The sequence below is a fragment of the Microtus ochrogaster genome, chromosome 21 (genome assembly GCF_000317375.1).
Source record: "Microtus ochrogaster isolate Prairie Vole_2 chromosome 21, MicOch1.0, whole genome shotgun sequence".
Lineage (NCBI taxonomy): Eukaryota > Metazoa > Chordata > Mammalia > Rodentia > Cricetidae > Microtus > Microtus ochrogaster.
In genome coordinates, this window is record NC_022022.1 from 4,195,543 (window position 1) to 4,208,325 (window position 12,783).

The 12,783-nt window shown below is 47.9% G+C and overlaps 1 protein-coding gene across 1 annotated transcript; it reads right to left on the minus strand.

Moving 5' to 3' along the window:
* Positions 1–7,684: 7,684 nt before the first annotated feature.
* Mrpl9 (mitochondrial ribosomal protein L9) lies at positions 7,685–12,344 on the minus strand. The gene is made up of 7 exons (XM_005357020.2): positions 12,165–12,344; positions 11,874–12,030; positions 11,298–11,422; positions 11,099–11,149; positions 9,268–9,369; positions 8,509–8,592; positions 7,685–8,389 (listed from the first exon to the last, which is right to left on the minus strand). The coding sequence occupies exons 1-7, from the start codon at positions 12,306–12,308 to the stop codon at positions 8,255–8,257; spliced, it is 798 nt and encodes a 265-aa protein (XP_005357077.1). The 5' UTR covers positions 12,309–12,344; the 3' UTR covers positions 7,685–8,254.
* Positions 12,345–12,783: the final 439 nt, after the last annotated feature.

The following is a 12,783-nucleotide window of genomic DNA, read 5'->3' on the forward strand; positions in this document are numbered from 1 at the left end:
GGTTTTTGGAAGCCTCATTGTCTAACAATTGTCTTTCTCTAAAAGCAGTAGGCTTCTGATAGCCAGATAGCTCTAGGCTTAGTCTTCAACCAGTTAAGGGCAGTTTAATGGTTGATTTTATTTTTTTTAATTAAAATTTATTTATTTATTATGTGTATACAATATTCTGTCTGTATGCCTGCAGACCAGAGGAGGGCACTAGACCCCATTACAGATGGTTGTGAGCCACCATGTGGTTGGTGGGAGTTGAACTCCGGACCTTTGGAAGAGCAGGCAATGCTCTTAACCTCTGAGCCATCTCTCCAGCCCAGACCTAAGATTTCTGTGCTGCAGGTCTCATCCACCCAAGTCGGCGATAGCTCTCACTTGGATTTGCAGCAAGAAGTACTTCCTCGGGGACGATTTTCCCTAAGTCTATCTGTTATCCCTGTGATGATGCAGTTACCGAGGACCAGGACTCATTATATATGCCCGATGCAGTCTTGGGCACACTCTTCCCTCAAGGAACTCAGTCTGGAAGGAGGGCAGGAGCTAGAAACCAGGGCACCCTGTCTTCATGCTCTGGTTTCTACTGCCCTCTTGTGGGCATTGCTATGAAACCAGGAGAATTCCATTCTAGAATGAAGTCTAGCAGAGGAGGAATCAGGTAGGAGTGGGGAATAAAAATACTTTTTTGTGTTTCTTTCTAAAATTTGTTTTTGAGACAGTGTTTCTCTGTGTAGTTCTGGCTGTCCTGGAACTTCTTATGTGCACCATTGGTGGCGCACACCTTTAATCCCAGCACAAGGTAGGCAGGGGCAGGCGGATCTCTGTGACTTCGAGTCCAGCCTGATCTACAGAGCTAGTTCTAGGACGGCCAAGACTACACAAAGAAACCCTGTCTGGAAAAAATTGTCCTATTTTTGTGTGAGGTCTCCTGGGACTGGAATTACAGATGACTGTGAGCCACTGTGTGGGTGCTGTGAGCCACTGTGTGGGCGCTGTGAGCCACTGTGTGGGCGCTGTGAGCCACTGTGTGGGCGCTGTGAGCCACTGTGTGGGCGCTGTGAGCCACTGTGTGGGCGCTGGGCACTGAACCCAGCTCCTCTGTGAGAGCAGCAAGTGTTTTTCAATCCCTGAGCCATCTCTCCAGTTCCCCATTTTCAGATTTCTGAAGTAGAACGTTTCATAGAAAATACCAGAATCCAGGGTTTCGCTTGTTGGCAGTGCTGCCTCAGTGAGCATCTACACGCTCCCTGCTCCTCCTCCTTCCCCCCAAAAAAGATTTGTTCTGATTTTATGGGTATGAGTGTTTTGCATGTATGTGTGTATGTTCACCATGTGTGTGCCTGGTACCTGTGGAGGCCAGAAGAGGGCACCGGATCTCTCAGAATTACAAGTTACAGACAGTTATGAACTGTCATGTGGGTTCTGGGAATTGAACCTGGTTTCTCTGCAAGAGCAGCAAGTGCTTTTAACCAATGAAATCTCTCCAGCCCCAAGGCTGAAGAGCATCCCTGCAGGGTTGTTTTCCCCTTCATTTATCAAGCACCGGGTTTACGCTACTCCTGCAGCAAAGTCCTGGGCACGCCCTTCCCTCAAGGTACTCACAGTCTAGTGAGTGGAGACAGAGAAGGGCAGTTTCAAAATGAAACACAACAGTCACAGTGTTCTGCCGCTGTACCAAGAGAGGTTTGGATGTGCACCGTGGTGTGCATGTCCCCTTCGCTGGCAACTCTGAGCTAATTAGGGTGAGATGTTTGATGGAGGAATTCCATCCTGTTTAGAAGCTCTGGAGTAAAAACAAACAAGCAAACAAGACTGGTTAGTGGTGATGGGAGGCAGTCAGGCAGATCTCAGTGATTTCAGTGAATTTGAGGCCACCCTGGTCTCCACTACTATTACACAAAGAAACCCTGTCTCGAAAAAACAAAAAACCCAAACAACAACAACAACAACAACATAAAACAATAACAACAAAAAATCCCAAACATCTGGAGTAGAGGCCTGGTGTCCTTTTAGAACCTACCCCCAGTGCTAACTTCAATTGCTAACTCCAAGTGCCGCTAAACCTTTGGTGCCTGACTGTTCCTGGCTGGGCCCTTTCCAGGACTGCCCAGCACCCACATGGGGATTCACAACCACCTGAAACTCCAGTTCCAGGAAATCTGATTCCCTCTCCTGGACTGGGTAGGTAGGCATGTGGTACACAGAAAGGCACGCAGGCTAATTTTAAAAGCAAAATCACCTGTAGATTGCCCACAACCAGGATCCCACGGCCGTGGGAAGCAGAACTGGTGAGTGTCAACGCCATTTTATTTTGGTTTTGACAGCTTTCACTGTGCCAAGCGGTGATGGGGGCCTGGGAAAGGGGATGCTCCTGGAGAGAAGTAGGCTTGAGAAATTAATGTATCAGGTTTCATAAAGGATGTGGCTAGAGGTAATCAATACACTGGAGAAAGACAATAAAAGCTAAGGGTGATTGATCACCAATTAAAAGCTAAGTGTTTGAAGCCCTCAAGTTACAAAGGCAAATCTGTAAGACAGGGCTCTGTGGAACTCTCTCTCCAGCATTACAAAGGTGCTCAGATCTCCTGCTTATAACGGACACAAAACACTGAGCCTGAAGCCCAGACTTGACAATGCGTCCCATCAAATTCCCTCTCATCCTTTGGGCCTAAAAAGTGTTCTTGTTAATGGTACCACTGCTCCCTGGAAAGAAAGACAGTGTGGGAATATACATGTGTGCACAGAGCCAGAGGGCAACATTGTTGTCTTCCGTAATCGCTTCTCTACCTTGTGCGCATGGCTTTTTACCTGGGTGCTGGGGGGTATAAACTCAGGCCCTCACACGTGCTGACTTTACTGACTGAGCCGCCTCCCCAACCCCTCACATGCTCCTTATAAAATTTATCCCAAGTTGAACACCCGAGTGGGACACTGGAGATCCCCACGGAGAGAATGGACTCCTAAAAGCTGCTCTTGACATTTGCAGATGTGGCACTTTGAGTGCTGTCTCACACACAGGACAAATAAATGTAATAAAAAAATCAAAAAGGCAAACCCCAAATAAACAAAAGCCAGTTATGAGCCCCCTAAGAGAAAAAAAAAGGACCTTGCCAGGCTGGGTATGGTGGCACATGCCTTTAATCTGTTGGACTAGAAGTCCAAACGTCAGGGAGGAGTTGCTCCAGACACCATTCACATAACCACAAATTGATGCAAAAGCAAGAGGATTTTTATTCTGTCATGACAGGGTCCTTCAGGTTCGGGATATGAAGGACAATGATAGCTGTTACAGTCCATCTTTTAAAGCAAAAAGCCACAGACACAAGGGGGGGGGAGGTGACCTGTAGGTTGTTTTCCAACTTATTGGATTGACTTATTCAAAGGTTATTATCAGTGATTGGTCTATTCCAGGACAGGAGAATAGTTACGTGATAAGGGAAACATCTGTAGGGGTGACTGTTCCTTTTGTGAACTGCTGACATTCTAAGTTTGGCACATGTGCCGACTACAGGTATCCTGTTTTTCTAAGCAAACGGGATGTTCTCATGAGAGCAGGCTAGCTGCAGGTCCTGAGGGGGTCCTGAGGGTCTCAAGCAAACAGGCTGTTCTCATGGGAACAGCCAACTGCAGGTCCTGAAAATCTTTCAAACAAACAGGATGTTCTCATGGGAGCAGGCCAGCTGCGGGTTCTGGGGGGGCGGGGCCCAGAGGGTCTTTCAAATCTCAGCACTTGGGAAGCAGAGGCAGGCAGATCTCTGTGAGCTCAAGGCCAGTCTGGTCTACAGAATGAGTTCCAGGACAGCCAGGGCTACACAAAGAGATCCTGTCCCCCAAAACTGAGAGATAGAGAGATAGATAAGATATAGAGAAATATAAGATAGATAGATATAGATATGTAGGTAGGTAGATAGACAGACAGATAGGTATAGAGAAATAGATATTGATTGAACGCCTCACCTTAGGGAAACCAGAGAGCTTAGCCAGCACTGTACCATGTGCAGGCTGGGAATGGAAAGAGGAGAGTTGGGTGTGGAAGCCGAGGACACAGGACTGAGGAGAGCAGGGTTATACCTCTGTAACTAGTAAGTCAGCAAGTAGCCTTCCTCCACGGACCTCCCTCAATGATAGACTGTTAGCTGCATAAGCCATTTCCTCCCGATGTTGCCTTTGGTCGGCAACAGGGAGGGAACTAGAAGAGCATGCCAGAGGACGTCACCAATGGTTATACTCCCTTAGGGAACCCCTGAGACATCTTTTAAAAATAAGATTTTATTCTTATGTGCATTGCTATTTTGCCCACATGTACGTCAGTGTGAAGGTGGCAGATTCACTGGAATTGGAGCTGCAGACAGTTGGGAGCTGCCATGTGGGTGCTGGGAATTGAACCCAGGTCCTCTGGAAGAGCAGCCAGTGTTCTTAACCGCTGAGCGTTCTCTCCAGCCCCCCCAAAGACATCTTTTTTTTTTTTTTTTTTTTTTGGTTTTTCGAGACAGGGTTTCTCTGTGGCTTTGGAGCCTGTCCTGGAACTAGCTCTGTAGACCAGGCTGGTCTCGAACTCACAGAGATCCGCCTGCCTCTGCCTCCCGAGTGCTGGGATTAAAGGCGTGCGCCACCATTGCCCGGCTACCTCCCAAAGACATCTTTACTGGTGTGATAAATGTCTCTCCATTTAGGTTTTGAGACCTTTGACCGACATCCTATAGTTTTCCTTTGTGTGTGCATATGTGCATGCGGGTACATGTTCGTGTGTGTATGTATACGCAGAACCACAGGTCAGTGTGGTTCTTTGCCTCATTGATTCTCTATCTTATTTTTTCTTTTTTTTTTCTTGAGACAGGGTTTCTCTGTTGCTTTGGAGCCTGTCCTGGAACTAGCTCTGTAAACCAGGCTGGTCTCGAACTCACAGAGATCCGCCTGCCTCTGCCTCCCACGTGCTGGGATTAAAGGCATGCGCCACCATCGCCCGGCTCTACATTATTTTTTGATCAGGGTTTCTGACCGAATCTAGGATTCACCTGTCAGAGACTGGTTGGCCAGTAACCCTGGGAATCTTCAGGTTTGCATTTAGATAGTTTTCCCATACAGCCCAGAAGCACCTGCCCAGAGAGGGCTAGACCCTCCTGCATCCACTAGCAAACAAGACAATGCCCACAGGCCAAGCTGACCCAACAATCCCTCAACCGAGATCCCCTTCTCAGAAGACTCTAGGCTGTGTTGACAATTAAAGCTAATAGTATATATGTCCACATTTATTTGTTTAGTTATTGAGCAGGGTTTCTCTGTGTAGCCCTGGCTGTCCTGGAACTCACTTTGTAGACCAGGCTGGCCTCAAACTTGGAGATCCACCTGATAGTCGCCTGCCTCTGCCTACTGAGTGCTAGGATCAAAGGCATACGACACCATGCTCGGCCCTTTCTTTTTTGGAGACAGAGCCTCAATATGTAGCCTAGGCTATTCTCAAACTTCCAACCCTCCTGCGCTAGTCTCCTGAATATTAAGCTTACAGGCATCCACCGCAGCTAGCCCACTTCCCTCAGAAGTCCTACCATTTCCATGACACTTAGTGCGAGTAGTGGCTTTCCCCACGCTTCCCAGAGCCGTCCCATAGAAAATAACACCAAGTGGGACCCATTTGCCATCTGGAGACCCTGGACAGTGTAGCTCTCAGTTCAACAGACACACAGGGAAGCCTCGGCTCAAGCAGGTGGGAAGCCAAATGGAAAACATTTCTTTTCCCACCGGCTTTATTAAGGTCAGTTTTTCCACCAGCGGGTAGAAGGCGGGGTGGTTTACTTTGCTCCTCCCACACTGGCTTTACTGGGTTGCCTGTTTTTGCTTCAGAATTCCAGAAATTGTGTGGCAAGGTCACTTGAAGACATGTTTTAAAAGTTTTGGGCAATTTTATACACGGATACCATGAATTTTGATTGTATTTAATCCCCCTTACCATTTTGTCTCTCTCCCACTACTAACCTCTTATTTCCCCCAACCAATCATGTCTACTTCCATGTCTTTTATTTTTAAGAAAATAAACATGCAAAGTGTTTTGCTTACATGTATGTATGGGCATCATATGCATGCCTTGTGTGACCAGAGACAGAAGAGGGCATTGGATCCCCTGAAGCTGGAGCTATGGGTGGTTGTGAGCTGCCATGTGGGTGCTGGGAACTGAACCTGGGTCCTTTGCAAGAACAAGTGCTCTAACCAGTAAGCCACCTCTCCAGCCCCGTCTTTAAAAAAATGCCTGCAAGCCGGGCAATGGTGGCGCACGCCTTTAATCCCAGCACTCGGGAGGCAGAGGCAGGCAGATCTCTGTGAGTTCGAGACCAGCCTGGTCTACAGAGCTAGTGCCAGGACAGGCTCCAAAGCCACAGAGAAACCCTGTCTCGAAAAACAAAAAACAAAAAAAAAATGCCTGCAGTGCCTGGAAGGCAGAGAAGGGCAGTGCAGGAGCAGCACCCTTAGCTGCTGAGCCACCTCTCCAGCCCTTCATGCTTTCTTGCTGTTTTGAGACATGGTCTAACTGTACAGCCCTGGCTGACCCGCAACTGCTTCCGTAGACCAAGCTGGCTCCAAAGTCAGTGAGATCTCCTGCCTCTGCCTTGAGTGCTGGGGTTAAACGTGTGTGCAGGTTTTGTGCAGTAACAGGAGTCACTGCTATTCACTACAGCTATGCCATGTCTGTAGTTTCTAGCACTCCTCCCGCCCACCTGCTCCCAGTCTTACAATCATCCTGTCTTACTCCTTGATATTCCCTAGTCGTACATGAAGTGATAGGAATACCCGATTCAGGGATGAGCATTCAACAGTCATTTCACACTTAAAACAAGTATTTTTTTTTTTTTGGTGTCTGATTTTTTAAAAATGATTTGTTCATTTTTATGTGCATTGGTGTTTTGCCTATATGCATGTCTATGTGAGGGTGTCAGATATCCTGGAGCTGGAGTTAGACTGTTGTGAGCCACCATGTGGTTGCTGGGCATTTAACTCAGGACCTCTGGAAGAACAGCCAGTGCTCTTAAAATCGCCAAGCCATCTCTCCAGCCCTTCACAATTACGTTTAAGTCCTTAAACTCACGCTGCTCTCCGCTTTGGCCAGGCAAACTTTTTGCCGTGGGCAAAGGTTAATGCAGAGACTAGTAACTGAAAATAAGTGCTTTTAAAAAACGTGTGTGGGCCGGGCGGTGGTGGCGCATGCCTTTAATCCCAACACTCGGGAGGCAGAGGTAGGCGGATCTCTGTGAGTTCGAGACCAGCCTGGTCTACAGAGCTAGTTCCAGGACAGGCTCCAAAGCCAAAGAGAAACCCTGTCTCGAAAAAAACCAAAAAAACCCCAAAAAAACAAAAAACAAAAACGTGTGTGGGGCTGGGTAGTGGCGCAGGCCTTTAATCCCAGCACTGAAGAGACAGAGGCAGAGGCTGGCAGATCTCTGTGAGTTCAAGGCCAGCCTGGTCTAGACAATGAGTTCTAAGACAGTTCTACACAGAGAAACCCTGTCCAAACCAAACCAAAGCAAACCAAAGCAAACCAAACCATGTACGGGGTTGGTCGCACACGGCATTAATTGTGGCACTTGGGGGGGGGGGGCAGAAGCAGGTGGGCTCTATTATTGAGTGACCTTAGGCTTATCTTTGGTCTGGAAGTCAGGGCTTCTTTATGAAATGTCAGAAGCTGGTTAAGAAATTTATACAGAAGTTCTTTCTTCTTTTAAGCTTCTTTAATCCAACTCCACTTTCCCCACCAACCATCCTTAGGCCTGATTCAGATCTTCATGAAATTCACTGCCTCACACGGAGACAGAAAGTTCTAAGAGCAAACATGATTGGCTACAGCAGTCTGCTCAGGGCAACCACAGGACACAGTGACCGCGCTTTCCTCCATGGTGCAGGACACCTTACCTGGATATCCTGCTCACACCAACTCAAGTCAACTTTATTTCTGCATGAGACACAGTCTGGATGAGAACACAGCCATTTTAGGCACAATGGCTCAGCCCTTCACTGGTTCCCAAAGACTCTCCAACGGAAGGAAGGGCTAAGAAGACTGTTGCAGTTCACTGATACTCATTTATGACATCTACTGCCTGCAGAGATGGCCGTGGTGACCGCTGACGGCAGAGGTGACAAGCACAGCGAGCCTTACATGTCCCGTCTGCTGAGTCCACGTTCTCTAGGGTCCATGCTTGCTCAGGGCTGGGACAGCCTCATGTGCTGGCCTGCTTTGCTCCAATGCTCCTGACTGCTTCGTCTTGGAGGCAGAGGACATTCAGGCTGCCTGGGAGCTGGTGGTGGCCACGCTCTTGGCAGCCTGCTGGGCTAACCACCGCTTGTATCTTTTGGTTTTGGGCTTCTGAAAGAGCACTACGGACATAGGAACCCTTACAGTGTCGAGTCCATTTACCTGAACACACATTAAAAAGAGGAATAGCCAGAGATCAGTCAGGCAGAATCAACACCACCCTATCAGCTTCTCATGCTGACACTTGTCCCCATCAAAAGAAGAGAATCCCAGAAACTCACGGTCACGTCACACCAGTACTCGCCCCACCGTGTGATAGGCTCCTCGGGTAACTTCAGAGCATGCGGGGCAACCACAACACCAAGCTGGAAAATAGAACCAACCACCAGATAAACCAGCGGTTCTCAACCTTCCTAATGCTGCGACCCTCTAATAAAGTCCCTCACGTTGTGGTGACCCCAACCATAACATTATTCTGTTGCTACTCATAGCTGTAATTTTGCTACTGTTATGAATCGTAATGTAAATATTTGATATGCAGGGTATCCTCTGGAGGTCACGAGACTCTCAGGCTGAGAACCGCTGAGATAAACCCTTCAACTTCAGCCTTCAGGTAACCTGCACAGTTCCTCACATCTGGGGAAATGATTCTGGCTGACCTTGGGAGGGAACAAAAGCCCACAGATGAAGATGACAGCAGACAGGCTCAGTCTTTCTCAGCAAAGTTTATAAACATTACGAACAGAACAGGTCTTGAGAACAACATTGCTTTCTACACAAAAGTCACAATTCTCTAGTAAGTCACATATCCCCAGGCTCCTCCTAGCTAGAGATAAAATAAATTGCTTTTTCCTATTAGTCTTTAAATCTGTAACTTCTTTACTTCCTAGCTACATTCCTCTTTTCTCCCTGCAAATCAACCAAGAGTAATGAATTCCCAACTCTAGCTGGGAAAACCATTTCATAGGAAAGGGTTCAATCCTGGGTCTGTCTAGGGGTGGCTCTGACCCAAGGGGACACTGAAGTTTGGGAGCACTCACATTCTTGAAGAAATGGCGGGCAACTATCTCAGGGTTCAGTTCCCATTTGACGTTGTTCTTCATTCCCACCTCTAGATGACAGCTTCTCAGAAATTTCACTGTCTAAAAAGAATCATAAATCAGGGCTGTGTCAGCAGAAGTCAGAGCCAGAGTCACAGCTCTGGGACTTCAGGAAAAGCTCATCATTTCTGCCCTGCAGCTAGGACAGGTGAAAACAAAACACTCATGGGGGAAAACAAATAAACAAACGCGGAACATCCTTTTTTCTCAACTCTGATATAGAAAAAAGATATTTTCCAAGACTTCATAGGGGATTTCATCCATACCTTGCTGTTTTTAGGCAAAGAGAAATAGTCTGCATTAAACTAGGGCTTAGGGCTGGCAAAATGGCTCGGAGGGTAAAGGTGCCTGCTGCCAAGGACCATGACCTGAGTCTGACCCCAGGGTCCACACAGAGGAAGGAGAGAACTGACTCATGAGAGCTGTCCCCTGGACTGCACATGTGCCCTGACCCCACACACATGAACATAATAACCTTAGGGTCATCTAGGAAGGCTCCTGGTATATTTTGGGATGCAGTGACTTTTAACTTGACATTTATGGAATTTCAAGTCTTTCACACTCCATCACTGCTTTTCTTAATTATAAAATGATTATTTGTATAAACTACTTCAAGAGTCAAGCTATTTTTGTACATCTTGTCCCAACCCTCTTTCCAGTTATATATTTTCTAATACTACACTATACATATTTCTACTTCAGGCAGACTGTGCTATCCTCATTTAAAAATACACCCTAGAGCTGTTGATAGATGTGTGCCTAACATACATAGGCCCAAGTTTGATCCCAGCATCCATTTGTGGTACATGTCTGTGTAGGTGGAGTTTCTCTGTGTCCCAGCAGCTACCCAAATAACCACTCAGAGACATTACTAATGATAAATGTAAGCCCCAGTGAGCTCTTACAATTTAAACGAACCATCTCTATTAACCTGTGCGCTGCCCCAGGCCCATTTACCTCATCTGTGAGCTTCCCGTGCTGCTGCTTCTTTATCTGGCTCGCAAACTCCACCCTTATTCCCAGCATTCTCTCTGCCCTGAAAATCCTGCCTAGCTATCAGCCAATCAGCTTTTTATTAACCCAATCACAAGCACACATCTGTAGCCTACCAACTGAAGGGAAGAGGAAGGAGGATTAGGTCAGGCTGCCCTTGGTCATACACAGAATTCAAGGCCAGTTTGCCTCCCACCCCAACAAATGTACCTTAAAAATTCACATATTTCCTAGTTTGTCCAAAACCTACTAATTTGAAAAGGCCTAATTTAATATTATGTATGGAAAAAGTTTCCCTCCCCCCAGTAACTCCAGTCCCCCTAGAATCCACTTGCTGCCTGCTTTAATGCCTGTAGTTTACGGTTTACCTTCTCATGTGTCTATATTCTCTTGTCTGTACGTGCTCCCAAAAGGCCGAGTCCTCACCTTATACTTTCCCACAGATCCTGATTCCCAGACTGGTGATTCCCTCAAAAGCTACTGCACTTTTGGCAAAATAAATAAATAAATAAATATCCCAGGACAAAGATGTCTTCAAATGTTGTACTTCTAATGCAAGAAATTAACAAAAAAAAAAAAAAAAAGAAAAGAAAAGAAAGCCTTTAATCCCAGCACTCAGGATGGGGAGGCAGGCAGATATGAGTTTGGGGCCAGCCTGGCCTATAGAGTGAGTTCCAGGACGGCCAGGACACTCTTGCTCTCATCCTGTGTGGAACAGTGAGGAGGATCTCAGGAGGTTGGTGACAGCTGTAAGGGTCAGAAACAACTCCCTACTCACTGCCTCTCCTGCCTTTGTCTGGATCTTCTCCAGTTTGCCTTCTTGTCGCAGCTACAAAAGACAAAACCAAGTAGAAGAAATGAGCCCACATTGAGCAGTAACAGTCCAACTACACCGGGCTTACTCCAGTTCCCCACTGGAAGAAGACATCCCCAGCAAGAACCTTCAAGTTTTATTTCTCCAAATCCTTTGAGCTCACCAATTTCTCCTCTTCAAACAACTTCTTGTTTTCAGGGGATGCATACACAGCCAGTCCCTGAGAAAGGAGTTTATTGCGACCCACAGACTTCTTCACCAAGACTAGATCACCCCGCACTCCAATTTCTGCCAATGAGAACAGGAACAGATAAAAAGTCTGCAGGAGTTCCTAGTCACACAGAGGACCTGAGTTTGGACATGGTCCGTAACCTTAGCACCAAGGGGAGGCAACGGCTCTAGCCTCTGGCCTATGCACACGCTCACACCATACATTTATTAGGAACTACACTTGTCACAAGTCTAGTTTAAAAACTGGTGTAGACTGAGTTGTTCAATCAAAGGATTTCATTATTTGTGATGCAAACTGTTGGGTTCTCCCTTCACAGCCAACAGTGTTGCACACGCTTTTTAATTTTCCGTGCTGGAGGTCACTATTTAAGTCACAGTACTTTCGTTACTCCCCACCACCCCCACCGGAGCCACTAAGTAGTAAACACAAGGCAAACAAACGAGAGGCGGGAAGAGCTAACGTTATACTGCAGCAATCCCGTGGGTCAGCATCCGGGTCCAGGCTTACCGTCCACAGACTGCGTGAGGATGAGCTCCAGGGGGTCTTTGGGCCGGTGTTTGGTGTCCTCTAGCAGCTTATACACGCGGTGCCGCCGGTGCAGGAGCGGCTTCCGGCCCTCCCCGGCCAGCGGCACCTTCCACCAGCGCTCCACGATGACCGTGCTCTGGCGGCCGGGGGCTGGGGTGAGCGAGCGTCCAGGAACACCCGCCACCCGCATCCCAAGGGGAGCCCTCCAGCCACCCCACGGAGCGGCCCCTGCCGCTCTCAACTCGTCCCCAAGCCCCAGTCGGCCCTCACCCGGTAATGAGACAGACTGAAGTCACGTCCCGGGGTGCCCCCTTCCATTCGCGCCCGGAGTAGCTCCCCGACGCCTCGCTGCCGCAGCCAAGCAGCGCCAGCCCACAGCAGGGCCCGACCCCGGCTAGACACAGAGGCGGCCATGACTCCGGCGCGGAGAGGAGGAAGAGACCCGCGCAGGCGCAGTCTGGGCCTCTGGGCTGCCCGCGGCGCGCCTGAGCTGTAGGGCTGGAGGCTCGCTGAGACCTGGGAACCCGGAATGGGACGGCGACAGGAGAGTCGGGAAACCTGCTGTTTATTTTCGTCACCTCTCTCCACAGATAATGCAATGAGCATTAAGCGGACTGACAAAAGAAAGCACCTTTTCTTGAGCTTCACCTAAAAAAGAGGCATAGGGGGAGCGGTGGTGCCTGCCTGTAATCTTCCTACAGGATAGTTTCCAGGCTAACCTGATTTTTTTTAAATATTTATTTATTATGTATACAATATTCTTTCTGCGTGTATGCCTGAAGACCAGAAAAGGGCACCAGACCTCATTTCAGATGGTTGTGAGCCACCATGTGGTTGCTGGGAATTGAACTCAGGACCTTTTTTTTTTTTTGCCTCTGAACTTGCTGCT

Excerpts from the sequence above, each read along its gene's own strand:
- Mrpl9 (XM_005357020.2), bottom strand. The coding sequence starts at position 12,308 with ATGGCCGCCTCTGTGTCTAGCCGGGGTCGGGCCCTGCTGTGGGCTGGC. Across the intron at positions 11,423-11,873 it reads CCTCACGCAGTCTGTGGACG|AAATTGGAGTGCGGGGTGAT; the intron begins GTAAGCCTGGAC and ends TCTCATTGGCAG. Across the intron at positions 8,593-9,267 it reads CCCGCCATTTCTTCAAGAAT|CTTGGTGTTGTGGTTGCCCC; the intron begins GTGAGTGCTCCC and ends TCTATTTTCCAG.